The sequence below is a fragment of the Pogona vitticeps genome, chromosome 5, assembly GCF_051106095.1.
Source record: "Pogona vitticeps strain Pit_001003342236 chromosome 5, PviZW2.1, whole genome shotgun sequence".
Lineage (NCBI taxonomy): Eukaryota > Metazoa > Chordata > Lepidosauria > Squamata > Agamidae > Pogona > Pogona vitticeps.
The window spans coordinates 41,677,321-41,705,220 of NC_135787.1; the positions used below are offsets into that span (position 1 = coordinate 41,677,321).

The 27,900-nt window shown below is 38.0% G+C and overlaps 2 protein-coding genes across 7 annotated transcripts in view; one reads left to right on the forward strand and one right to left on the reverse strand.

Annotated features, from left to right (window-relative positions):
- ANAPC10 (anaphase promoting complex subunit 10) overlaps positions 1–4,705 on the reverse strand; it is a 43,714-nt gene extending 39,009 nt beyond the window's left edge. For all 5 annotated transcript variants that reach the window (XR_012087717.2, XR_013545872.1, XM_020783043.3 and 2 more), the window contains exon 1: positions 4,546–4,705. The gene's annotated coding sequence lies outside the window, so the exon portion shown is untranslated. The remainder of the gene's footprint in view (positions 1–4,545) is intronic.
- Positions 4,706–4,795: 90 nt separating this feature from the next.
- On the forward strand, positions 4,796–27,505 carry ABCE1 (ATP binding cassette subfamily E member 1). 2 transcript variants are annotated; one of them, XM_073001608.2, is made up of 18 exons: positions 4,796–4,956; positions 9,883–10,051; positions 11,182–11,267; positions 12,758–12,855; positions 15,322–15,439; positions 17,354–17,491; positions 18,273–18,342; positions 19,702–19,798; positions 20,855–20,944; positions 21,749–21,870; positions 22,320–22,541; positions 23,827–23,886; positions 24,473–24,531; positions 24,631–24,741; positions 24,828–24,970; positions 25,094–25,216; positions 26,744–26,855; positions 26,986–27,505. In XM_073001608.2, the coding sequence occupies exons 2-18, from the start codon at positions 9,949–9,951 to the stop codon at positions 27,031–27,033; spliced, it is 1,800 nt and encodes a 599-aa protein (XP_072857709.1). In that variant the 5' UTR covers positions 4,796–4,956; positions 9,883–9,948; the 3' UTR covers positions 27,034–27,505. The 2 variants fall into 2 exon arrangements, with proteins under 2 accessions (XP_072857709.1, XP_072857710.1); XM_073001609.2 differs by having other exon boundaries at positions 4,797–4,956; positions 9,948–10,051.
- The last annotated feature ends 395 nt before the right edge of the window (positions 27,506–27,900 follow it).

The window sequence follows — 27,900 nt, forward strand, 5'->3', positions numbered from 1 at the left end:
GAACTGACATCAGCTGATGCTGAACAAACCAACTGAAACACACCTCGTTGGAGGTGGAGCCTGTAGGCTAAGATGCAACAGGGACTTATAATGTCCGAGTGTTCTGAGCCCAGAGGCTGAATAATCAAAGCTAAGTTAAGATTTCTTAATTTTGGTTTAGAAAAGTGGTGTGTGTGTGTGTGTGTGTGTTATACATGGGGGAATCTTATACATGGAAAATATACTAAGTTGGAGCATGTGTATTGTGCATTGCAGATATTATGCCTAATCTACTAAACCAAAGACTTTTTCTTGGTACCACTACCTTCACAGGTATGTTTGGTGGGATCATGGGAGAGGGCCTTCTCTGTTGCAGCTCCCAGATTTTGGAACTGCCTCCCACAGGAGACCATGCTGGCCCCATCTTTGCTGTCCTTCCACAAGCTGGCAAAGACCTTTCTCTTCAGGCAAGCATTCCATTAATGACTGACTGTATGAATGGGGATTTTAAATGGATGGTAGTGTCTTACTATTTTGAATGGGTTTTTGGTGGTGCATTTGTTTAATGTATTTTAGTGTGGAATTTATGTGATCCTTTTTATCATTTGTATACTTGCTGCTTTTAGCTTTAAATATTGTCTTTTAAATGTATGAGCCACGTCTCCTTTTTAAGGAGAAAGACAGGGTAAAAAGTATTGTAAATAAAATAAAAAATAATTTTTATAGTAAACAGAAACAACTTTGAACGGATAGTGGATTTACATGTTTCCCTTTTACAGGAAAATGGAAGGAATCCTTATTACTTTGATCATGGAAATTTGGGGTGATATTCTGACTCAGGACGAACATCAGTTACACAATTTTGCACAATCATTCTCGCTCAACCTAGTTCAGTTTAAAGTATTTTTATGAAAATAAAGTGAATAACCACCATAGAAGCCACGGCTAAACTCTTGGAAGAACAGAAAAATAAAAAATAGTTTGTGAAGGAGAACAGGGTGCAAGTGTGCCGTCTTCATCCGCAGAACCCGAAAAGGAGGAGAAAGAGGTGAAGGAGGGCAACGTAGCAGAAGTGACAGGAGTGTTAGGAGAAGGGAAGAAAAAGATAAAGGTTTGTCTGATAGAAGAAGGAGAAGGAAGTAAAGGGGAGGAGTTAAAACTCTCTATGTGGGAGGAGAATATAAAAGAGTGGGGAGAACAACGTTTCAGCAGCAGAGTAGTGGAGAAAGAAAGCAGAGAAAACAAAGAAAGGAAAGAATCAGAGAAAGCAGAGAATAAGTATGAAAAAGTGTGGGACTTATTAAAGGACTTCCCCAACTTAAAGGTAGGAGGTCTACTCCCTGAGCCAGAGATTCCGAAAGGAGGAGAGGCTGTTTATGAGACACAAGAATGGATGGTAATAGTGTTTCTGCATGGGCAAGGATGTGGGAAGAGAGTGAAAAGCCCCAATCTAAGTGTATAGTACTCCACTGAAGGAGGGAGATTGGGCACATCAGTCTCCTGTGGGACAATGTGCACTATGAGGAGCGCTCCCATGCACAGGATCACCAACCAAGAGCAGTTCGGTCCAGTTCCTCAGTGAATGGACTGATGCTGGAAGAGAGGTCTGTCTTGACCAGTTACAGACAGTTACCCAATTTATCCTGTTTTGACCCTGTTGGTCTTACTGTTGAATCTCCGCGAGAAAATAAAACAGAGAAAGTTAACCCGTTAACTCAGTCTCAGTCTCTCCTTCCCGCCAAAACTGAGAAACTGTCACCGGTTTTGAAAGAACCCAATCACATAGTATTTTCTATATTTCATCTTTAAATAATTCCTCCCTGTACTTTCAACTGAAAAATACATCATTGACAAGCAAATCTAAAATTTATCCTGTGAGATATTAAAGTTGTAACCAAGATAATTATCCACATTTCACACAGTAAGTGTCATTGCTGTACAAAATAACACAAACTACATTATCTTCCTTTTTCTTCTTTTTAGGTTAAGAAAATTGGTAACAGTAATGAACAGTAACAGTAATGAGTGATGAAATAATTACGCAACAGGAAAGTCCAAAGAGACCTTTAGCTATTAGTTACAGTTATCAAAATAGTTTCAAATTTATTAACAGCAAAAACAATTTCCAGTGCGTCAGATCTGACTTCAACACAGTTTCACATTCTCAGTGTCAAGGATTTGTGGTTTGCAGCCATGTACTAATTGTGTTTTAGGCAGCTATGACGATCGCCCCACGTCACTCCTGTCACTCGCACCCAGGATCTCATTTGCATGAGCCTATGAGAGGAGTGGAGGGGCGGAGTCAGGAGAGAGAAGAAGGTGGCAGGGGGGAAATGGAATAGTCAGAGAGAGGGAGAGAAATCAGCAGAGATAAGGAGAATAAGCAGAGAGAGATAGTGAGAAGAAATAATAATAGAGATAAGCTGGTCAAGAGAAATAGAGCAGGTGAAGAATGTGGCAAGATACATGATATTTGAATGATTAACATGGTATGCATTGAATAAAGAACATCTGTGATTCTGATTAAAGTAATACACTTCAATAAATAAATAAGTTCTATTGGCAACAACCTGACAAGTATCTGACTAAAGTTCTTTATATATTGTGGATATAGGAAATCCACTGGTGGCAGTGAGAAAAAGGGGGAACATCCCAATTGTTATCTGCTGGTGGAAAGACATAGTGTAAACCTTTTGTTTGGGAAAACAAGCAGGGGTTACATGGTAAACGTCACAGTGGCCATTTTCTATTTTAACAACATGGACCTTCAGAGCTGGAAAACAGAATCTTCACATGACACAAAAGAATGTTTCCCTAGATACTAGACTGTATCGCAAACATCCAAAAAGTTAAACATCATAACATACTTCTTTCTCTAAGAGAAACATAAGAGGCATGAGACAGAACTGTTTTTATGGCTATGCTCTTGCAAATTGATGTACAGAAATTAGAAGGAAAAAAAGAAAATACAATAAAATCCTTAGCACCTATTACTGGCTGAGGGATTCTGAGATTTGTAGTAGAACAGAAGCATTTCCAGCCTCTGATGCTAAACGTAGCAGAGAATGCATGAGTTTGTTACCTTCATGTCTTCGTTGTGAACTTTTCCAGAATCACTTGGCTTAATACTGGGGGAAAAACTGTAGTTGATTAAATGGACCTTTGGTCTGATAAAACAGGGCTTCTCTTCTCTTATTGAATTTTGTTGTTGCTGTTGTTTGGTCATTACTGCCTCCCGGAGTTCAGTCAAATTCATGTTGACAGCTTCGATGACACTGTCCAACCATCTCGTCCTCTGTCGTCCCCTTCTCCTCTTGCCTTCACTCTTTCCCAACATCAGGGGCTTTTCCAGGGAGTCTTCTCTTCTCATGAGATGGCCAAAATATTGGAGCCTCAGCTTCAGGATCTGTCCTTCCAGTGAGCACTCAGGGCTTAATTCCTTCAGAATTGATAGGTTTGTTCTCCTTGCAGTTCAGGGGACTCTCAAAAATCTCCTCCAGCACCACAATTCAAAAGCACCAATTCTTCAGCAGTCAGCCTTCTTTATGGTCCAGCTCTCACTTCCATACACTGCTACTGGAAAAAACCATAACTTTGACTATGCGGACCTTTGTTGGCAAGGTGATGTCTCTGCTTTTTAAGATGCTGTTGAGGTTTGTCATTGCTTTCCTCCCAAGAAGCAGGCATCTTTTAATTTCGGGGCTGCTGTCACCATCTGCAGTGATCACGGAGCCCAAGAAAGTAAAATCTGTCACTGCTTCCATATCTTCCCCTTCTATTTGCCAGGAGATGATTGGACCAGCGGCCATGATCTTGGTGTTTTGTTTGTTTGTTTGTTTGTTTTGATGTTGAGCTTCAGACCGTTTTTTGCACTCTCCTCTTTCACCCTCATTACGAGGTTCTTTAATTCCTCCTCACTTTCTGCCCTCAGAGTGATATCATCTGCATATCTGAGGTTGTTGATATTTCTTCCTGCAATCTTAATGCCAGCTTTTCACCCTTAATCACCATCAAACACATCCTTATACATATTCACCGAGATTTTCCTTTATCTTTTTGAGCAGTGACTTTTGTTCCGTTTCAATCACTGCTTTTTTCTTCCTCTGCACTCGTCTCTCTCTCTCTCTCTCTCTTTTATATCTATTGGTTCTCTTAGGTATCCTTTTCAAAAACCTTTTCTCTCTATTTAATGGGCAAAGATTGGTGGTGGGTTATGAGGGCTATCTCAATCATAACTTTGCAGTTCCAAGATTATTATAATACATACCATCGTTTTCTATTTTTAACAAGACTTTCCGTATCTTAATAACACTAATGCCCGGATCGCGTTGAGGAGGGGATAAAGGGCTTATCACGGACAAAAGGAAATGAATAGGAGCTGCTGGACTGCTGGTTTAGAAGGTTTGGAGTTCGATTCCCCACTGTGCCTCCGGGACAGGGGCTGGACTCGATTATCCATAGCGTCCCAGTCCTGCAGTGCTAAGATTATGATGATGATTATAAGATGCAAGAGAAGCAATGCAACTCCAAAAGGAAGCTACTGAGTAAGGAAGGAGGATTACTTACGCTCTCTGCAACCGAGACACACCACCGGCTGCTCTTTGACACGCCCTCACACCACTCGGTTGATCTTTCGCCAATATCCCTCAGCCTTCTTTTTTTACCCGCTCCGCTTCGCCCCGCCCGTTGGTTGACAATAGCCCGTCCCTAAGCGATGGCGTCACATAGCGGGCTGCTACCCATGCACTTCCGGGGCTCCCTCTAGTCCATGGCGCCTCATAGGCGTCATCTCTATGGTGAGCGGCACCGGCTCCTCCTTTCAGGGTGGCGGCCATTTTGGCCGGGTGGCAGTAGGAGCACGTTGTCTCCGTGTCCAGCTGTTGAACCACGGCGTCCCGCAAGGCAGCCTTCCTCAGCCCTTTCCCCTTGTCCCCGTCCCGGACGGGAGACGTCTCCTTCCCCTTCTTAATCTCCCTGGTAAGTAGAACCTGCGAGAGGAAGATACTTGGGCTTCTTCTGTGTTCAGGTGGGGCCGCTTGGGTAGCTGTAGATAAGGCTGGCTGGGCCCCGGCTGCCCAGTTCGCGTTAGGCGCGTCTTCCTGTTGCTTGAGGGGAATGGAACTAACCTCTCCAGCTGCAAGTAGGTGAAAGAACCCCACCCCACCCCCAAGCCGAGCCTGGAACCGAAGCCATGGCTGTGTTGGTCCCTTTTCTCCACCTCCGCAAGCATTTGGACCCTGGGCTTCTGCTCATTACTACTTCGGTTTTTTTTTTTCGGAGACAACCGCACGCGTCTCTTGTTAGATCTATTTTTCGTTTTAATACCAGAGACCTGTTCTTCAGTCCAAAGGGAAAAGGCTTCTTAAGCAGTGGCTCCCTCCCAAAAGAATTTCCCGAAAGAAATTCGGCTGCTGTTTTTTTTCTCGGAAATCTTGTCGGTTCCAGGCAGGAATGATTATATTTTATTAGGCGTTTGGGCTGTTGTCATTAATCCATTAAACGTTACATGTGCTTTTTGTTGTTTTTAATTTATTCTCATGGTACCTTTTGAACATAGGCTGCTCTGAAATCAAAAGAGAATGAAATGTATTGATAAGTTATAAATGGTTTAATGAGAATGATTTCAGCAACTATCCAGAAATGACAAGGAGTCCTGGCACAGTTGATATTGGAGTGCACATTAATCCTCTGGTGTGCTGGAACTATTGTGTTGTCATAAGGCAAAGTCATCTGTTTATGGATGGTTTTTAATGCATACAAATGTATTTAGAATGAAAGAAAAGGTGAAATCTTCACTGTAGGGTTGACTTAATTTCATTATTTTGTTATTTCACAAGTACAGGTAGCAGTGAGATATTGCCTTGAAAAAATAACCATTTGAGCAGGGTAAACCAAATTGTGCTGCTCAGCACATCTGTGGAAGTATAGTTTTGTTGTCATCTGAAAATGCTACAAGGCTGCATGGAATCTGAAAATGTATAGCTACTGTACTCAATGTTAATATAATTCAGGGGAAGGCAGTTTGTGTATATTGTTAAATTTTCCACAGTGGATTTTAGGACAATCCTTATTCTCTCAGGGATGTAAGAATTATCTCTTTAAAATGTCTTTTTAAAAAAGTCACTTTTTAAATGATACAGTTAAAATGATTATATGTTTTTATTTAGCATGTAACAGATTGCTTGTGACCTGGGCATTGCTAACTTTTTCTATTCAGCCTTTATAGGAATGTCCTCATTCAGAATCTGGTTTCAGTCATTCAAGCAGTTTGAAAGGGTATTTGTTGTCATTTCTTGTGAAGACAATAGGATCATGAGCTCATCGAAATAAGTTCTATGAAAGTAGAAATTACAACTGGATGTAATGGACAAAACTCTGTATGGAGTTGGAGTTCTTATGTCAGCAGGTTGTTGTTTTTCAGCCAGAGAGACAAGCTGCTCCTTAATTTGCTGTGATAGTTAAGAGTTCTGGCTGCTTAATTCGCTTTCTTACATGGACTAGCTTCTTCTGTGTATACTAGTCCTCATAAGAAAAACCAAGATCTTTAAAAGGAAAAAGGACAGGCAATGTTCTGGTACATTAGAAAGGCAGAAGTGGTGTTCACATTTATACAGGATAGTGCTTTACTGGTATAATGGTGAAAAATTATGTAAGAGTCAAGTTACAGTGCAGTGCCTTTCTTGTTTACAAGTTGATAACAGAAGTAATAGTGCCATCATTGACAGAACATTTGCAAGCAGAAAATAGAATTCTCTGATCAACAGAACACATAGAACATAACTTTAGAAGGCAAGTTGCATCACTGTAGATATTATCTGTTGTTACACCGTCAGTATGTGATAATGTCTGTGCTCATTTCTCAACTAGAAGCAATTTGCATTACACCGCTAATCTGTACATGAGGATTTGAGCCTCTGTTTTATGAGCAAATTTTTATATATGTGGTATACTGAGGAGGATGGCCAACTTTAGTATTCTTAAGAACTGTTCTGATTTTCTATGCTACAATCCAAAGGCTGAAGTGAATTTTACAATATAGACTGTTTCATGTAGCATCAGTTTTAACAGAGTCTGCCTAGCATTAACAGTTTTCTAGTTACTTTGGGATATAGCGTTCTGCACAAATCATATAAGATCCAAAAGAAGCTACATGAAAAGTAATCATCTGAGTGAAAACTCAAGCTAAATATCTTGCTATATCTTGGTGTTTAATTTTTAGGATTGTCCTTTCTGCTCTTCAGTTGTAGTATTTTTCCTATTCCTGCTTTTTTAAATGAAATCTTCACCCTTTATTATCCTTACCCCCTTCTTTCTCCTTTCTGTTTCCCCAATCACAGAAATGTTGATATTATACATTTTATTACAAAGACAATTTGTTTATTTTATAGCTTCTGTTTTATGGCAGAAAAAATGATGTCATATGACGAGGAATTAAAGCCATTGTTGGTTCTACACAGAGCAGACTCATTGAAATGAGTCATAATGTATTTTAAATCCCATTGATTTTAGTGGCACTACAGTTGGGAGAACAATTATCTGATTTAGACCAGAATAAGTGAGCTATCTTTGTTATCTATGGTGTGGGAGGGAGGGAATAAATGATACAATTTTTTGTTACAGTTTGACAGAGGTGAAGACAAGGAAGAAAAAAAATTCTTGAATATATTGATATATGTTGTTGTTGGCAAGTTGCCAGCACCCCTCAAATCCAGGAAAGACTCTGATACAAGTAAAGAGTGTTCTAAATGCACAAACAAACTTAGAAAGTAACATATTAGGAGAATTTGCCTTAAGGGTAGGTGTGCACAGCTTGAGACCCATCACACTGGATAGAGCCCATTCAGTGCTTGGCAACCCCATAGTTTTTGCAATCACAGGTAGACAGGTTTGTCAGGCCTTTGATGGACTGCGGACTGTGAGCTGATGAGTTGCAGTTGTACAGGACTTCTGGTATGTGTGTGAAAAACATACCATGTTGTCCCACTGGGATAGTATTTCCTAATTTTTCTTCACCTTTACATATCTGATATTCCATTTTTTATTACATCAGTACTTATCTGTGTAATATGTCATGTCCAATAAACTGGATTCTATGTACTGATATTGGCTTAATATGCTGAACATGATAATTTCATGAAAGATGTGTTGACTTGTCTTGATATTACCACACTTAACAAGGTACCTGTCTGGTATTAGGTCATGTCTGCCACACTTGGCTTGAAATCTCAGTGACCTAAAAATATTTTCAAAGAAAAGGATTCACTTTACATGGTATATTCTGCTTCATCTATTCTTGAAATTCCTGCTTTTCATGACAGTGTACTTTCACTGATAGCTCATAAACAAAGAGTTGCCACTAGAAGGAAGCTATTATTTTGCTCACCTTATAATTTAGCAGTATTCATTCTTAGTAATTATAATAAGGTGAGAAGCATTTTAGTCAGAGGGAGGTAGGTGGTTTTACAGGCAGCCAAAATATGTTCCTGATGGTAGGTGGTAATACTCATTTTTAAGGTGGTAATACTCATTAATTCTGTAGTTCTGTCATTTTGGATCCTAGGTGAGCAGTTGTGCTTGAAATTAGTCTCTTAATCCATAGTGAAGATGCTGTATTCATGAATGTTTTACGTTCTGCTGTTAACCAAAATAAATGGCTTTGGACTGGCCCATTGTATATGCATCTATTCCGCATTTTGTGAAGCTTGGCTGGGATAAACTACGAAAGTAACAGCATCACAGAATTAATGTGACAAATTACTTGTATTTACATTCATTTACCTTAAAAGCGCCATTAGCGTTGCTATAAGTCAGTTCTGACTTGATGGCATATAACAACAACAAAATTATAGTCTGAAATGGAACGTATTTAAAATCTGTTGTGATGGGGGCTCTTATGATCAACCATTCACCTAATCTAAACCTTTTATTAAATAATTTGTCATTCTCAAAAGACTATTAGAAGTATACATTTAGCGTGCAATTCTTCTAATCAAATGCACTAATTATTCCTTTAATTTCATAATAGCTTGTCAGTTTGTCAGATATAACTTGTGCTGCCCCAAATTCTAACTCTCTTAAGAAGAAAATAATATTAAAAGTATTAATAGATGAGCCTTGTTTTTGGAACATATATCCTTGCAGCATAAGAGGAGGTACTTGATTTTTCCTTTTCATCTCATTGATTTATTCTATATAGTTTCCTTATTACAGATTATCTTTTTAAAAATGTTTTGCATCAACCTGTGGCTGTTCCTTGGTCAACGGAAATGCTGCATATTGTGAAAAAAAATCACAATGAAAATTTCTCTGAGCACAGGTGGTCTGAGTGATGGCAGTCCAGTAAACAGATTAGCAGGTTGAGTCTCCCTTGGAGATGGAGAGTATGTGTATCCCAGAAGGGAGATGGGAAAGGGAGTTCTCCTTAACTAGGGGACTAGTGGCAGGATTTATAATGATTTGTGAAAGAAGAGTAACTGAAAATTGCTGTGTTGTTTTTATTTTGAAGCATCTTAAAAGTTAAGCTTTACAGTTCTTGAATTGCTGATAGACAGTCTAGACTAGGCTTCCTCAAACTGATAACCTACTGAGATTGTTGAACAACAACTCCCAAAAGCCCTTATTTGGGACTGGGAAAGGCTTGTTATGGGAATATATGCCACTATATAAAGCTGTCACTGTAAGAAGCCTTGTCCTGAAAGGCATGCCATCAAAAACAAAGCATAGTAGCCCTATTATAATACTTACCTATGCTTCACCCATAAGTACTAGTTGCTGAAATGAAATGAGAACTTCTGCTTGATTGTACTGAGTGTGCTTGTTCTTTGAATGTACTCCCTTGTTAGTATCTAGCATTCTCTAATACAGTATGCTCTTCCTATTAATGTTGTTTGTGTTTTAATCTAGAATTTTGTCTGATCATCTTGGAATCTTTGGTTCATGTATATACTTACTTCTGCGTAATTCCTCAGAATGGCTGATAAGCTAACAAGAATTGCTATTGTGAATCATGACAAGTGTAAGCCAAAGAAATGTCGCCAGGAATGCAAGAAGAGCTGCCCTGTGGTTCGAATGGGTAAGGAATGCTTGCACCAGAGTAAATTTTTTATTCATTTAAAATGTTTATACCCTGCATCTCTTCTGTGAGACCCCAAGGCAGCTTACAGTATTAAAGACAAACAGTACTAAGAGCTAAAACATGTATTACAGTATTGAAAAAATTAAGCAGATATGTTAAAAGTGATAGGTTAAAACACATAAAAAACAAAAACATAATCACCCTATTTTAATAACATCCTCCTCGGCAGTTACTTAATAAGAGAGACCCTGCTTAAAGAGAAAGGAAGGGAAAATACTTTTGTTTCAGATTCCCTGACTTCAGTGACAGTCATATTAGAGTATTACAGCAAAAACTACAAAAGGTATCTGTAGTACTTTTAACACTTATTCATTGGTTATATGTTTTTGTGGACAATGAACCACCATTGAATGAATGAAATCTAGAATTTGGTACAGAAATTTAGATGCGTATATAGTACACCTGTATACTGGTGTGTGGGTCATTCTAAACAGTGACTGAAGTCAGGTAAAATTAAATACAGAAAAATGATTCTGTAATTTGACATGGCTCTTCCCAAAATACTGTTGATGATATCACGAACATACTGGTACTAGGTAAACCATTAAGTAGTGTGATAAGAAACTGTTCTGCTGATTCAAACCTAGAAATAAACTAGAAATGTTCAGTGAATTAGCATTTTCTTACTTTCATTTCCCTTTCAAGTTTCTTTGTTCCACAGTGGTCAATATAAAATCTGGAATAGTGTCAGGTGGGGGGGAGGGGCTTTGATAGTTTCCCTGCTATTTTTTTTTAGCATTTCCATTCCTGATACCATTTTGTGACCATTTATCATGAGTCTTATAGGGAGTGATCTATTTGACCTACACAGGGCAGAACACATTGGCCTTCCAATGTGATATACACCATCTATTAGCATTGCCCTTCTGCGTTCAAGATAATGGATGTACACCATCTTTGCTATGAATATTGCACTGCATGTTTAGGTGCTCAGATGAAGGGCTTTTGAGATCTCAGTCATATCTGTCTTATTGCCTGGTTTCTGTGCCATTTTCTGTATTCACATTGATGTATACAGTATGCCAATAGCACACCATGTCTTATCTTTTACAATTCTTTCTTACCAGGAAAACTGTGCATAGAAGTAACAGCACAGTGTAAAATAGCATGGATTTCTGAAACACTATGTATTGGTTGTGGTATTTGCATTAAGGTAAGGATCTATCTAGTCATAATAGTAGAAATTTGTTTAAAACATGTATAACCTAGTCTTGTTTGCAACTGGGGTACTGCTTTTGATTAAATCTTCAACTTTTGTACTTTTTTCCTGCTGCTTTCTTACTCTTCAGTATTCAAACATGGACAGAGACCTTCACTGGGCTTCCTGCCTAAGTGATGGTCTGGCATAGCCTCTGAGCAGGTTCATTAGATATATCCAGAAGAGATGGGGAAAATATCATTTTGTTCCTGAACATAGAATAATTACTGCATTCAAGCAAATGCACTGCGACAGGAATTCCATTATATTAACTGTCTCTGTTGTTTGGTCAGTTTTCATTAGCAAATTTGAAATTAATATCCTGCATATGCTATTCCTGATTACCACAGTCATCTTGGTAAAGAATAAAATAATATATATCTACAATCGCATCAGGGTCATCTTATGGTGACCCTTCCAAGGGTTTTCAAAGTACAGTGGGGTCTTGACTTAAGAACGGCTTGAGTTAAGAACATTTTGACTTAAGAACCACTCTCATAGGAAAATATTGACTTGACTTAAGTACTTAGATTTGAGTTAAGAACTGAAAAAAAACCACGTGGGAGGCAGGGAAAGTGCAAAATGTGAACTTTCTGTTAACTGTTGGCCAGTGAAAAGGGTGCCTGTCTGCTTCCTCACTCCTCCCAGCGTTTAGAGAGTGGATTGGGAGACAGTCTTCAGACTGCCTGGTACTGTACTGCCTGGACTGTATTTTCCCTGCCTTCCCTGAACCTTTCTTGACCTAAGAAAAAAAGAAACAAAATATCCCTCTCTAGTGGTCGAAGGCAGAATAGCAGCTTCCCATTAGTTTCTATGGACGGAAAAGAGCAGATACGGATCAAATGGTTTTCAATGCATTCCTATGGGAAATGCAGATTTGACCTGAGAACTTTTTGACTTGAGAACCGCCTTCCAATACGGATTAAGTTCTCAAGTCAAGACCCCACTGTACAGAGTGCTTAGAAGTCATTTACCAGTCTTTGCTTCGGTTGTGCTCTGGGACTGTCCACCTTGCCCAAGGCAGGCTGGCTTTTCTCATCGAAGGCACACTGTGGAATCAAAATTCCAAACTCTGGGTCTGCTGACAGGTGCTCCAACTCAAAGAGCTACTTAGCTCAACAGTGGTAGCTTTATTGTTTTATAGATTAGCTTCTAATTCCCCTAGGAAACATCTATCTGTGTATTTATGTTAAATATCTGGAAGACATGGAAAGGGAGGTGCTGTGACCATCCTTATTTACTTGGAATATTTTTTCCTTGAAGTTGTTTCAAGAGGAAAAATTTATTGATTTCCCTTTGTTTCTGAGGTGTTATAATAGGATTATAGTAGAATTGGTGGTGATGATTTGTGTGTATCAAAACATAAGAGCAAAAACAGTATTATTCCAGAAATATAGTTGATTCCTTTTTGGGAATATAAGCTAATTAACTCACTTACCTTACAGAAATGTCCTTTTGGAGCCTTGTCGATTGTTAATTTACCTAGCAACCTCGAAAAAGAAACAACACACAGATACTGTGCCAATGCCTTCAAACTTCACAGGTATCTCCCCCTTACAATCCCTGAATTACAACCGCTTTTCATTGAATGTCATCTGAAGTAATTTGAATGTTTTTGAGAATAAGTATGTGTTTTGTTTCTGTTTTTCTTTGCAATTTTGAATAAACCCTCTTACTTTGGGTGAAATCCAACATCATGTGAAGAGAAATCTACTCACATGATACGATTTTCTGCTCTTCCCAGCAGCCTCTTGCATTTCCCAAAAATCTGGGGAGGAAGGTTCGCCATCCTCCAGAGGCATGGTTGAGGGATTACATGGCTATCCTTCCCGGTCCCATTGTGGGAATTGTTGTGTAAGTGGAAAGGCTTAATTGGATTCCACTCTTTGTATATTCATTAGCTTCCTGATGCAGAATTTGGGGTAGTTCACCAGTGCTCCTGGCTATAATATAAGTTTAAAGTTTCTATTTATACCTTTTACTCAAGTAGCCAAATTAGAGTGGCAGTAATGGGTTAGATTGTGTTTTTCTACCCTCAACGAGTAGAACTAGCTTTTTTGTGGAACATGTCTGATCCCAGAAATGTTTTTCCTAGGAGGAAAATTTGAGCAGCATGCCACTGGCTTGTGGCAGAGGAATATGCATGACCTGTGTTTTTAAGAGGAATGCTCCAATGTCAACTCTCTCTTTTCTGAGTGGGTGTTGTTTCCTTAGAGATCCAAGCAGTTGTGAATTACATTGATGGGTCAAAGTGCTTAGTAGTTGTTGCTGGCTATTTTGTTAATTTATATGGTGGACCTTAAAAAAAACCCTCTTACCATAAGTTGACCAGTTAAGACAAACTTTCTTTTCCCGGTATTGATGTGTGAGTTTTCCTACTGTTTAAGAAGCAGGGCAATGCCCCAAAGAGGGGGAAAGGCCTTTAGTTTAAAACAAACATTATGACTGAAGTGATCTACACACACACACACACACACACCAAACAAAAATTAGCACATTTGTGCATCTTTCTTGTACCTTGAAATCCACCCCAAATAAACAGTAGAATTCCCCTTGCTATCCCACCTCGTTTATAGTACCTTACTAATATGGAAGAACTGAATGAAGCAAAGCACAGAAGTCCAGCACAATCTTATCCATAGTTATATAATCTTTACTAGTTCAGTACAACTAACCTATAGGTAGAGTGAGGTCTTACTCTGTTTAGCGTTCCTAGTTTCAGTAAGCAGTGGATTTTTTCATTTAAGGCATTGAAAAGGCAGACTCGCCTCTTTTATTTACATGGGATGCAAGTTGATCTGTGGTCTTAATTTTCTTACTTTTTGAGGTACAGCTCCAGCTGTATTTTTGGTGAATATAAAAGGGTGTGTGTTAGGTTTTTTTGTTTTGTTTTTTGTTTTGGAAATTAAGATGCCTACATGGATTGTAGTAATTCCCTTCATCTTGCTAGCTGTGTCAAGTGTTGTTGCTGTAATAGTAATCACTGCAATCCTCTATATGCTGTGGGTGCCTGTTTTTGTGTATAGTACTAATTATTTGTGTAAGAGTTTAAAGGGAATAAAGTGAGGAGAATTCAGTAGTACTACCTGGTTCTTATCCTGCAGGTTTTCAAAATATGATTCAGTTGAATTGCACTGCTCCATAGAATATATTTTACATCTGCTGTGAGCAAACAATTCAGCTTCCATTTGGAGAACAAGAAGCTCCATTCTTCTTGTGGGATGTAATGTGAGCACAAGAACATCCCTGTTACCCAGCACATAGTATTCAGCATTCAGATTTTTGATGCTTTATGAATGGTGTTTTTGAGCATATATGCCTGCATGTTAATAATGGATTTGATAGGATACGCTTTATATATACAAGAAAGGGGCAATTTTTGCTAATGAGTTGAGTCCACACTCTTATGCCTTTTTGAGTATACAGTGGTGCCTCACTTACGATTGCCCTGTATTACAACGAATCCGCTTTACAACGATCTTTTTGCGATTGCAAAACGATGGTCTAAATGGGGGAATTTCGCTTTGCAATGATCCCTGCTTTGGGAACCGATTCTTTGCAAAACAATTTTTCAACAGCTGATCGGCGATTTCAAAATGGCCGCCGGGTAAATAAAATGGCTCCCCGCTGTGTTTAGGGACGGATTCCTCGCTATACAGGCAGCGAAAATGGCCGCCGTATGGAGGATCCTCGCTGGACAGTGAGTTTTAAGCCCATTGGAATGCATTAAAAGGTTTTCAATGTGTTTCAATGGGCTTTTTATTTTTGCTTTACGATGTTTTCACTTAACGGCGATTTTCCTGGAACGGATTATCGCCGTTAAGCGAGGCACCACTGTATATGCTGAAAGGACAACAGAGAACCTTAAAATATGCATTTCTTTGCTGTTGGGTATAACGATACATGCTTTAGCTATGAGTTTGAAATGTATAAAATAAATTTTACTGTATGATGCACAACTGTCTTGCTTTACATGTTCATTTATTTAATCTTCAATTATTTCATGAAGGTTGCCTATTCCACGTCCAGGCGAAGTTCTTGGGCTGGTTGGAACAAATGGTATTGGAAAATCAACTGCCTTGAAAATCTTAGCAGGAAAACAAAAGCCAAATCTTGGGAAATACGATGTATGTATTGCAAATAAGTATTAAGTATAATAATTGAATACTGTGTGAAGCTTTGTGTTTTGAATTCTTGTGCAAAGGAAAACTACATAAAGTTATATAGACCAAACCCAGTTACTATCAGGTCCTTTACTTTAACAGTTCCCAAGACTGGAGTCTATCCAATGAGTAGCCTGTAATGTTTTGTATATAACAGGAGAAAATGGAAGCTTACAAGCATGTAAGTTAAGTAGAGCAAATTTTGTTGTCGGAGCAAAGATAGTAACCATCAGTTTCCAAGGAAGAAAAAGCACTTAACAGGTGCTTTTTTCATTTTCATGTTCTTTTCATACACACAAAGATTACATGGGTTAGTAACAGATATTATGGCAAAGATTCATAAATGGCAAACCGTAAATGGATAATGTCACCAGCTAATAATAGGTTCTTTCAAAATGAAGGAATGTTACGTATAGAAGCTAACTTACAAGACTGAGAGAGTTTGAATATCCATACTGTTACGAATTTGAGGAAGCTTGAAGGGGCCAGATTCATATTTTAAAAAATGGTAGGGTTGAGCACTAAGAAGTCTGGGATTCAGCAGTTGCTCCAGTGGGTAAGAATAAAGAGTGAATTGCAAAAAAGGGAGCAATAAAGATCTTAAACTACATCATACATCCCAGGTAAGGGGAAGAGGTGCTATTGTGCATAGAAAAATAGATACACAGTGATTCTTGCCCCGATTCTTACTGTACTTTCCTGAGAAAGAGTTATGGAGCATTGCGTTTCTAGTTGGAGCACTGCAAAGAAAAGTAGACAGTAGCAGAAATCTCAAAGGACAAGCTGACTAAAGTCTTCTGGGCTAGAACCAGTACTTCAAGGGAAAAGATAAATGACACAATTTTCTGGCTAAAATCCAGGATGCTGGGAATCTTGGACAATATGATTTCTGATTGACCTAATCTCAAAGAGGCTTCAGTGATTTGAACTAATGATTTCAGTAGGAGGAGTTGGAACCGGGAAAATTCTGGTATGCAGGCCCAGGCCCCAAAATGTTCAGCCTCTGAAATTCAAGGGGCAGAAATATTTAAGTAGTGTCTCTGTTCCTGCCCTTTCTTTTCCAGAGATTCTGGATTTTACATTAGTAATTAATCTGTCTAAATGATTCACCCCAGAGGTGATACGATTACCAAGGAAGAAAAGAAAGGCTCATTTGGCTTTGCTGGGAGACAGTACACTCATAATTTCACTTAACAAAAGGAAGGTATCCACTTCCTTCCCTTCTCTGCAACCATTCCATGTTTCGAACTCTGGATTAGATTGAGTATGATATGTCCGATATGAACTCCCATGTACTACCTTTTATCTTGTGCAAAGGACTTGTATAGTATTCATAGAGACTAGGTATATGTGGAGAATTTTGCTACAAAACGTGGATCACTGAACCACACTTGAACTATCATGAAATCATTGTCTAATTTCCGGTGACATGAAAACAACCCTGTAAAAAAGTTTAATTATCTAGATTTCTGGGAGTGAAAAAAATGTATAAGCCCTAGGTCTAGACCTATGGACATCAGCCGGACTGATGTTAAAACTGTCCCTTTTTCAATAAATTAAACAAACAGGAGAATGCAGAGTAATCTATGCTAGCTCTGTTTTGTACAATATGGATGGGCTAATTCTAGTGCCTTTGTGGCACATCTTTTACATAGAATTACCTTCTTAAAAACACCAGCTCCTTTATCTGCCCTGAAAATGCAGTGGAGGAGCTGGTTCTTAGCTGCAGCTGTTGCTCTATCAAACTTTTAATATTGGTTGATAAAGCCACTGCCCCTTTACTAGCTTTTGATTTTCAAAATGCTGTTTGATATATTCTTTTCCTAAGACATGTTTTTTACATCTCTCAAGTACAAATTTAAAATACTTCCTATATAGGATCCACCTGATTGGCAAGAAATCTTGACTTACTTCAGAGGATCTGAATTGCAGAACTACTTCACAAAGATCCTGGAAGATGATCTCAAGGCGATAATTAAACCTCAGTATGTGGACCAGATTCCTAAAGCTGCTAAGGTGAGTAAAATTATTGTCAACAAGAGGAGAAGGAAAGAAACGGGAAAATTTATAAATGATTCAGGAAAGATTTAAGAGAGAATTTTAAGTTACCTTAACAGAAAACTGAAGACAGGAGGGTCTGGTGTGCTCTGGTCCATGGGGTCACAAAGAGTCCGACAGGACTTAACGACTAAACAACAACAAGAACAGAAAACTATTGGGGATTTTTGGTTTTTTGTTTTACTTTGTAGATTATTATATAGAAGAAACAACAACACAAAGAAACGTGAGGTGATCAGTCTCAACAGCCCACCCCCACAACCCTGGTTTCTTTGGCACACAAACAAGCACTTTGCATGATAAAAATCACTCTAGAAGCATTTAAGTTGGGAAAAGATATCCTTATTTAACAGTTAACACTTGTAGTTACAGACAGAAAGATAAAAGGAGGAAAAAAATAGTCTCCATTGTGTGGAAAGACCTTTTATTCTTGTTGCTTAACTGGAAGGGCAGAGATGCAGCTATCAGCAAAACAGTGAAATCATGAAAACAAAGAATTCCAGAGATAGGAAAAGAACTTTACCAATCGAATTAGTGACAAAGGACCAGCACATTCTTCATCATCATCATCAAACTCCAGGGCTGAGAGGGACCCTATGAATTAGGCTATAAAGCCCCCTTCCCATAGATACCCAGAGTTAGTGCATGCAAGATTGCTATGTTCCTAAGAAAAATGGTTTTTGTGTAGTGTCATATTGTAGTGCAAGACAAGGTCTCATTTATTGTCTTACTACAACAGGGAACAGTGGGATCTATATTGGATCGGAAGGATGAAACTGGCACACAAACTATTGTATGTCAGCAACTTGGTAAGTAATGTTTTTATACAAGAATGAAACCTAAGGTTACTATAGTAATTTTACAGATTTAGATTCTTTTTAACAAACTACAGATGTGTATAGTGTAAAATATTGTAATTACTTTAGCTACTAGTGTGATAATGCTAGACAACCTTCTATTCTTCCTGAAGATTGTTAAGGTTTCAGAGATACTTTTGGGAACCATGTGGGAAATCCATTAAGGGCTAGATTAGGGTTAGACAAAATGCAGCCTCTAAGGGTCATTTTTGCAGATCCCCATACGGCTCTAAATTTTATCTATTTATTTGCTTATTTTGCTCTGGAATTGCCATGTGAGGGGCAATACTGAAAAGGCCTGTTCATTTTCTCTAGTGAATCTAAAAAAAATTAAAACTTGGGGAGCAACTTTCACTGAATGAATTTTTCAATGAACCCAAGCCCACTGTAAAATCATTGCCATATACCAATGCATTGAAATGAAAAATAAACAAATATATACAAATTTGGGAGCACACCCTTTGAACTGCAGGCATCTGATCCATGAACCTTCAGTCCCATTAATGTAATTCACCTGTGGGCCATGGTGATTTGGCAAACATCTTCAGTCCCTCCCAGTTGCTCTTAGATTCACTCCCTTTTGCAAACAAAGACACTCAGGATCCAGCTGCGGGTGATGTGTAGAGCTGCTTCCTGTTGAAGCATTCCAGGAAAACATGTGCATATTTTTATGTGGCAAATTGGCATTTTAGCTTATTTTATATAACTTGATAGTTCATACAGTGGTGCCTCGCTTAACAATTTTAATTGGTTCCAAAAAAAATTTGCTATGGGAAAACATTGTTAAGCGAAATGTGTTTTCCCATAGAGATGCATTGAAAACCGGATAATCCGTTCCAATAGGAACGGATTGCCATCCTTAAGCGAAAATCACCATAGGAAACATCTTTAAGTGAAACGCGGTTCCCCAATTGAAATGCATTGAAACCTATTCAATGCATTTCAATGGTGAAAAAAAAATTCACAAAAAATTTAAAAAGACTCAGAACAAAGCCAAATTAATTTAACGAAGGTTTTATTAGGTGCACTAACGATTCCAAGCATTTTAAACATTTTTAAACATTTTAGAATATTTTAAAAATATCAAAAAACGGAGCTGTCAAAAAAAACGTTAAGTGAAATGGGGGACCTAAAACCAAAAACATTAAGCGAAACATGGTCCCAAAATCGCGAAGCGAAAATCGCCCATAGGGAAAATTGTTAAACGAAGTGCAAGATCGCTCCGAAAAAGCCATCGTTAAGCGAATTTTTTGTTAAACGAAGCAATCGTTAAGCGAGGCACCACTGTATATGTATTTGTATCTTCTGCAGATTTGTCCCATCTGAGAGAACGAAATGTTGAAGACTTATCAGGAGGAGAACTTCAGAGATTTGCTTGTGCTGTGGTCTGCATTCAAAAGGCTGATATGTATGTAACTTTGTGCCTTTTAGAATCTTTTTTTTTCCGGCAAGAACAAATATCATTTTTCCCTGTGACTGAAATACTATGTTGAGTGGGACTTCCAGCTTCTTCTTCTCCAGCTTTCTTCCTTAATAATATGATGGTTGATGTTTCTAGTTAACTTAGTTGCTTAGTTTGCTCACTTTGCCATGTAGGCAAAATAACTTTCAAAATTAAGTAGATTTTAATTTTATAGGCCTGAATTGCATTTGGATTTTACTCTAGAATAAGTGAAATTGTGTAAGTCACGGCAGCAAAGAGCAGCTAATTAATAAGGTTCTGGTCACATGCTTAGTCATGTGCTAGTCATGTGTGCAACCAGGCATGAGACTGACACCATGTTCATTAACTGGAATGCACTGCCACAACTTTATTTTCACTTACTCCACAGCAAATTCCTGATAGGTTTTTCGCAATCATTTCTGTAATATTTTATGTAATATTCGAAGTAAGACATGCTTATTGAAGTTACAAGAAGTTTCATATGTACTGATACAAAAACAGTGCTGCTTAAAGCCTGGAAGCTTTCTACAGTGGCAAATATACATAACAGACTGGGAAAGAATTCGCAGATTTTAGCATTTTATGTGTCAATAAGTGTCTTTTATTAAAGTTTATGAATCCCAGACTATTTCTGAAGCAATTTATTCTTTAGTGCTAAATTTAAGAGCATTTGCTAGTTATGTTGTTAAGCATGCTCTATATACTTTGCATCAGAGGTTCCCCCTCCCTTTCCAAATGATGCTGTATTTTGTGACTTAAGGAAGGTACTGAGCATGTCCAGTCTTCATTGTGTTGGTTGGGTTCACTTTCCTTTTGTTTTTAAAATGTCTTATGCTTTTATGTTCATGAGATTAACCTGAGTACACTGAAATAATCCCTCCTTATTTCTCTGTGGCTCCTTTTTGGCTCCGGTCTCGTTGGTACTCAGCCATCTGATTATTACAGGGAACAATGTAATCTGTGGAAAAATGTAGATGTGATTTGAGAAACTTAGAGCTTTTCTTTCTGTCTGTGGGATAGCTTCATGTTCGACGAACCCTCCAGCTACCTAGATGTTAAGCAACGCCTAAAGGCTGCTATTACAATTCGATCTCTAATAAACCCAGACAGGTAAGTGCTGTACAAATATGCTCTTTGTAACTGATCTCGTATTATTAATGCAATTAAAGCAGATGAATAACTTCCATCACTCATATGGGCTTGCTTCTATTTCCAAGTCTCATGTTTGCATCTACCTGTGCTTGTATCCTGCCATTTCTGAATTAACATCAGGTTTTGTGATTTGAGATGGAGCAGATGATGGCAATAGTATGTCTCACCTTAAGCACCTTATTGGTTCACCAGTCTGAGGATTATCGTCTTGGTTTCTAATTTTGAATCAGAAATGGCAGAACATGTTAGCTGCTCCTAGAGCAGAGATATTGTTGCCCTTTAGATTACAATCTGATTAGTTGTTGGGAAATTGTTGTTTAAAATATCTATGGGGTCAAATATTCTTCATTCCTGTTGTAAAGTGTATTCAATAGAATATATTATAAAAATGTGTTTTTCTTAAGAAAATCTCCATCATAATCTTTGAAGTCACCTTAAAAATTATCTGCTTTGTTATATGTTTCCTGAAGTATATTTGTAATGGTTGTTTTTATTTCAATAATGTGTAGTATTGCGTCTACTTCTGCAATTAAACTGTTGGATTAGATGGACAACTTAATAAATTTTTAAATAAAATAATTAGTGATATTTTCAGAATATATGGGCAATAATCCTGTGTACTCAGTCAATAGTAGTAAAAACTCATTTTGCTTTTAGATTTGCCATTAAGTTTTTGCTTGGATACTTTGTAGAGGGAACTCTTGAATTCAAATTTCCAAACTTTTAAACTTTTATCAAGAGAGTAAAAAAATTGTTTTCCAGATACATCATTGTTGTAGAACATGACCTGAGTGTCCTGGATTATCTGTCTGATTTTATCTGCTGCTTATATGGCGTGCCAAGTGCTTATGGTGTCGTCACTATGCCTTTCAGTGTAAGAGAAGGTAATTATTTTTAACTCTATAAGTTCTTTTATTGTTTCCAGTGTTGCTTCTACCAGTCATGCTATTAATAATTTTTAAAAATGCACACTATGTATGCATGCACCAGTTTGATGCTTATTCTTACAAATAAAGAAAAAAATGCTTAGTAGTTTTGCGACTTCTCATAATTATCCAAAATAGGTGGTAATTAGACAAAATGTAGGCATGGATTGCCCCTTGCCCTTCTGCTGTTTGATATGGCAGACCTGTTTATGTGTACAACTCTGTTTATTCCCTTCCTTGTCTATTCCTAACACTCAGAAGGTAGTATAAAGTGTTCACTGCTGAATGGTTCAGAGTATCCAGAATGGAGCTTCCTTGGGTTTTGACTGGATTCATTTGCTGTATTACCTTTTGATAAACTTATCATTGGTTAAATATAGTTATTAATGAAAGTCTTTTTCTTGCAGGAATCAATATTTTCTTGGATGGCTATGTTCCAACAGAAAACCTGAGGTTCCGAGACGCATCTCTTGTTTTCAAAGTGGCAGAGACAGCAAATGAAGAAGAAGTTAAGAAGATGTGTATGTATAAATACCCTGGAATGAAAAAAAAGATGGGAGAGTTTGAACTGTCAATTGTAGCTGGAGAATTCACTGACTCTGAGATAATGGTGATGCTGGGAGAAAATGGTGAGTATTTTTCCATTTGGAAAAGTCAACACAATCATTTTTGCAGAGCTTATTGTATATCCAAAGACTGTGTTAGATGTTTGAGAGTAACACTTGCTCTAAGTTGTAAACATGGGGTATAGCCAATCATATGTAACACTTAATTTTCCAGATTCTCATCCATATTGTGTTAATGATACAACAAGAGGATAATTAGAAGCCTAAAGATGTTGAACTTTAATGAGATGAGGCATGGAAGCAAATTAATACCAATATCAAATCTTTTAATGTCTCAGTACTGTAGTTGGTAAACAGCCTGGTGTACTCCAGGCATTTTGGGAACTCCCATGAGCCCCAGCCAACTTGGATAAGTTGGGAGTTAGGTGAGTTGTAGTCAAAAACATTTGGAACACATGAGATTACTTACCTGAGTGCAGACTAGAAAGGAGGAAATGGTGAACTATGCTAAAATGCAAGTAGCTATTCTCTTCACATTAGAATCAAAATGTAAATCTGGTTTGTATTATTTCATATTAGCTGCTATCCTGTTATGTAGCTCTGACAGTATAGAGGGAATGATATCATTGGCGCCAGAAGATTGCCAGTAAATAAAGAACGCCTGCTTCAATTTTGGAATGTATGCAGCTTGCACACAATGAAGTGAAATGCACAAAACCTGAAATCAAAGCAGGAACTCTAAATACTGGCCATCTGCAATTGCCAGTGAAATCCCTCCCACTGTACTGGCTGAGCTACAGAACAGGATTTTGGCACTTGTGAAAGTACTTAAGGCAAGATCATCATGCCATGTGTGCATATTTTCTCCATTCAGTCAAGCTTGTATTTATTTTTGTGTCTTGGGCAGCCCTACCAATGGGACTTTTGCTTCTTTTGGACCGCAGTTGTCAGAATTTGCTAGCAATTCCCCCAGGCAGAACCGTTGGAGCTGTAAAAAAAAAACAACAGTAAAGAGGAGCTTTTCACACCTCCTTATGAACTTCCATCATTATGTTGGTCTTTAAAGGAGGAGATGATTCCAGGCCTGCCTGGGAGTGGTGCAAAGGTTCATGGGAGTCTCAAGGAAGCATGGGTGGGTAGGGTAGTCTCATTGCTTATTAGGCTCTGTAGAGGGAGCCTCTTGAAGAACAACCCATGTCTATGGTTCTTGTGTCTTTAGATGTCCATTAAAAGTATTATTCCCCAGAAACCAAGTTTATTTTTTTGCATACAGATACCTGTTTTTATTGAAGATCAGCGACAAAATATGTTTTGGAATGTGTTTGATGCTGTTTGTTTTCTCTTCTAGGAACTGGCAAAACAACATTTATTCGCATGCTTGCTGGAAGACTTACACCAGATGATAAAAGTAATGTTTGCCTATTGATAAAATGTAACTCAGAACATTGGTTTCCTTTTTGTTTAATCAACATAAGTTACAACAGAGCTTTGTTTAGAAAGCCAAAGCCTTCAGGCAGTGCTTCAATGTGGATACACCTGGACTCATTAGGGTTGTACCATCTTAATGAATCTGTAATTGCTGGGATCCTGAGGCATCACTGCTGCCATGATGCACCCGGACATCCCTGAGAGAAAGGAGGAATCTATCTAATTCATTAGCAGGGGAGAGTTTTGATCAACAGCAGAGGGAAGGTGTCATTCCTATGACTCTGTCCCTCAGATTACCACTTGCTGGCAGTAGTTTATGCTTGATGACAAAGCCCTGCAAAGGGTGTGTGCCATCTTGTGACTGAGGTTGGTAATGCAGATTTCAAACAGCATTTAAATTAAAATTAGTTCATGTAGTTCTAATACAAAGTAACTCCTGATGAATGCCCCTACAGTCCCCATTGTATTCATGGCAAGTTTAAGAGACCTAGATTTCTTTGTCTTAGAGCTGTGATTTTGGCAGCAAGTAGTTGTCTATATGCAGTTTCTCTCTTTTTCTCACACAGGTGAAGTACCAGTTTTAAATGTTAGTTATAAGCCACAGAAGATCAGTCCTAAGTCTACTGTAAGTACTGGTTTGTTTCGTTTTGCTTGTGTATTTCAGCCGGTATCATTGATGAAAATGTCATTATACAAACTGGAGATACTTTCTTTTTTTCAACAGGGAAGTGTACGTCAGTTACTTCATGAAAAGATTCGTGATGCCTATACACATCCACAGTTTGTGACTGATGTAATGAAGCCTCTACAGATTGAAAATATAATTGATCAAGAGGTACTGTCTGTGTGACCTCATGCTATGTTGTTAAAGATCTCACTGACTGTGTCAAGTGATTGTTCAAAAAATGATGTCTTTGACAGGTGCAAACGCTGTCTGGAGGTGAGTTGCAACGAGTTGCTCTTGCCCTCTGTCTTGGCAAGCCTGCTGATGTCTACCTGATTGATGAACCCTCTGCATACCTGGACTCTGAGCAACGTCTGATGGCAGCTAGAGTTGTCAAACGGTAAGCTGGATACTAGCTAGGAAGGGGGTGATATTTGGGAAAGATATAATTGATATTCAAAGATAGTTTCATTTAAAAAATTCCATACAAAATCTTCATAAAAATCTTTTTTTTTTCTTTCAGTTTCATTCTCCATGCTAAAAAAACTGCCTTTATAGTAGAGCATGATTTCATCATGGCTACTTACCTAGCAGATCGTGTCATTGTCTTTGATGGTATTCCATCCAAGTGCACAGTGGCGAACAGGTAATAAACAAAGAAGAAATTTGGCAAAATAAAATTCTTACACAGCTCTGCATTGCGGGTAAGGTTTGATGGCAAAAGACCTATTCAGGGAAGGTGGGCAAATGGATCTTAACCCTGGGCATTGCTTGTGGAAAATAAATTTTGAGGAGGGATGTGGAGCAGTTTAAGCAGCTTTCCAAATCTCAATGGAATTTTTGATTGTATGTAAGTATTCCTTTCAGCTCACTATTTCAGAAATGCATCACACCTGGTAGAATGACAGACGCTGGCATAAAAGCATTATTAGCCTCTACTGCTAAAGTTTATCTTGATGGGGATACATGGAGAAAAACTACAATGACAGCTAGTAGTTGCCACAAAATAGCAAAACAGTAATGTAATTTATGCCACACAAGCCTAATGACATCATCAGTCATGGCCGTAGTTTAATAGTTTCCTATCCTCTCCCTCCACTCCATGGTTCCTAGATCCTTTTGGGGAGAGCAGGACAGTCTTAAATGTCTAAAAATCACTGCAGTTCTAGCAGTTTTCAGACATTTAAGACTCTAGTTCTACTGTCCTTAAATACTTTTCCAACACCTAGAAACCTACGGGTTAGGAAGCTATTAATAAAATGTGACCTCAGCTGACAATGTCATCAGGCTTACACAGCATAGTGTTACATTACTGGATTTCAGCCAATGTGGTTTCACCTTTTCAGCTGAGCTTCAAAATGCTGTTGGCATATTTTTATGTAGTAATTGAGTTACAAGTTACAGTGGTGCCTCGCTTAACGAAGAATTCGTTTACCGATGGGTTTCTTTGAGGAATTTTCCGCATCGTTTAACGCTGTTCTCTATGGGGGATTTTCACTTAACGATGTCCATTTTCGCTCCTTTAAAAGTGTCTTAAACTGTTTGAAACCTGTTTTAAATGCTTGCAATCGTTAGTCCACCTCGTGAAACCTATGCAAACTTAATTTGGTGTTGTTCTGAGTCTTCGTTAATTTTTGGTGAATTTTTTTCTCTCTCATTGAAAAGCATTGGACGGTCTGTCCAATGCTTTTCAATGAGAAAAAAATTCACCAAAAATTAATGAAGACTCAGAACAACACCAAATTAAGTTTGCATACATTACACAAGGTGGACTAACGATTGCAAGCATTTAAAACAGGTTTCAAACGGGTTAAGACACTTTTAAAGACACTTTTAAAGGAACGAAAACTGACATCGGAAAGCCATTCAAATGCATTGAGTCGGCTTCAATGCATTTCAATTGGGGAACCGCGTTTCGCTCAACGATGTTTCCTATGGCGATTTTCGCTTAAGGACAGCAGTCCGTTCCAACTGGAACGGATTAACCGGTTTTCAATGCATTCCTATGGGAAATGGTGTTTCGCTTAACGATGTTTTCACATAACGATTTTTAATGGAACCAATTAACATCGTTAAGCAAGGCACCACTGTATATGGAATTATTATTTGATAACTAACTTTTTCAATGGTTTTCATTTAATTATGTGTTGGTTGACTTCTACCTTCTTTACAGTCCTCAGACACTTTTGGCTGGCATGAATAAGTTTTTGTCACAGCTTGAAATTACTTTCAGAAGAGATCCAAACAATTACAGACCAAGAATAAACAAGCTCAATTCAATCAAGGTAATAATAAGAGGCATGCTAAACATTAAACCTTATTCTGTGTAACTTTTGTTGTTTGCATAATGTCTGTGTTCTTTATGCATATTTAAATAAAAATTACTAACAGCATTTCCTGTTCTTTCCTTTGCAGGATGTGGAACAAAAGAAAAGTGGAAATTACTTTTTCTTGGATGACTAAATGAAGAATTATCAGTTGAGACAGTGACATCTTTGTAATATGAAAAGCAATCACGTTTTAAAATGCCACACTCATTCCAGAGGTTGAATAGAATGTTACTGTTACGTAACCTATACTGCCCTATAGCAGTGTCAGTACCACTTTTTGTGCCTGCCAAGGCCCTGTTTTGGATGTAATATTTCCAAGCAGAAACAGCTGGCTTTCCATACCAAGAGACTATGTGATTTTTCACAGTGGAAAGATTTTGGTTAAAATATAACTTATTAATGTACCAAATGCTGTTTCCAGTTTTATGTCTTTCAGCTGTTTTCTGTATGAAATGGTTTACAAAAATGTCAAGACATAGAAATTACTATTTTAAAGAAATTTGAGCTCCATGCAAATAGGGGTTTCATAAATAAATCTCCCTCTAAATCTATAGCTTTTCTTTGTATTTTGATTAATCAGATTATTAAAGTTGAAGCATAACTCAGTCTTGTCTTGAGGAGCAAGATTATGACTTATGTTCTTTTCCATTTCAGTACTCTGCTTATTGTGAATCAGATATTTCCATGGTTATTGGATACATTAAAACAAATAAGGAAGATTAGGTTTGGGTTTTTTTAGCTGGCTGGATAGGTTACTGAGTTGGGAGTTTGATTTCCTACTCTACCAGTCAAAATTAACTTGACAGCACACTATAATAGGTTTCTGAATCATTTGTGTTCATTTTGATGCATATAAGAATATAGTAAGGAAGCTGGATAGTTCAATGCTTTAGGTATCTGGCTATAGACCTAGAGGTTGGGAGTTCGATTCCCCACTGTGCATTCAGAGAGAAAAGCCAGCCTCTGTGGTTTTGGGCAAGCTGAAGTCCCAGAGTGACCC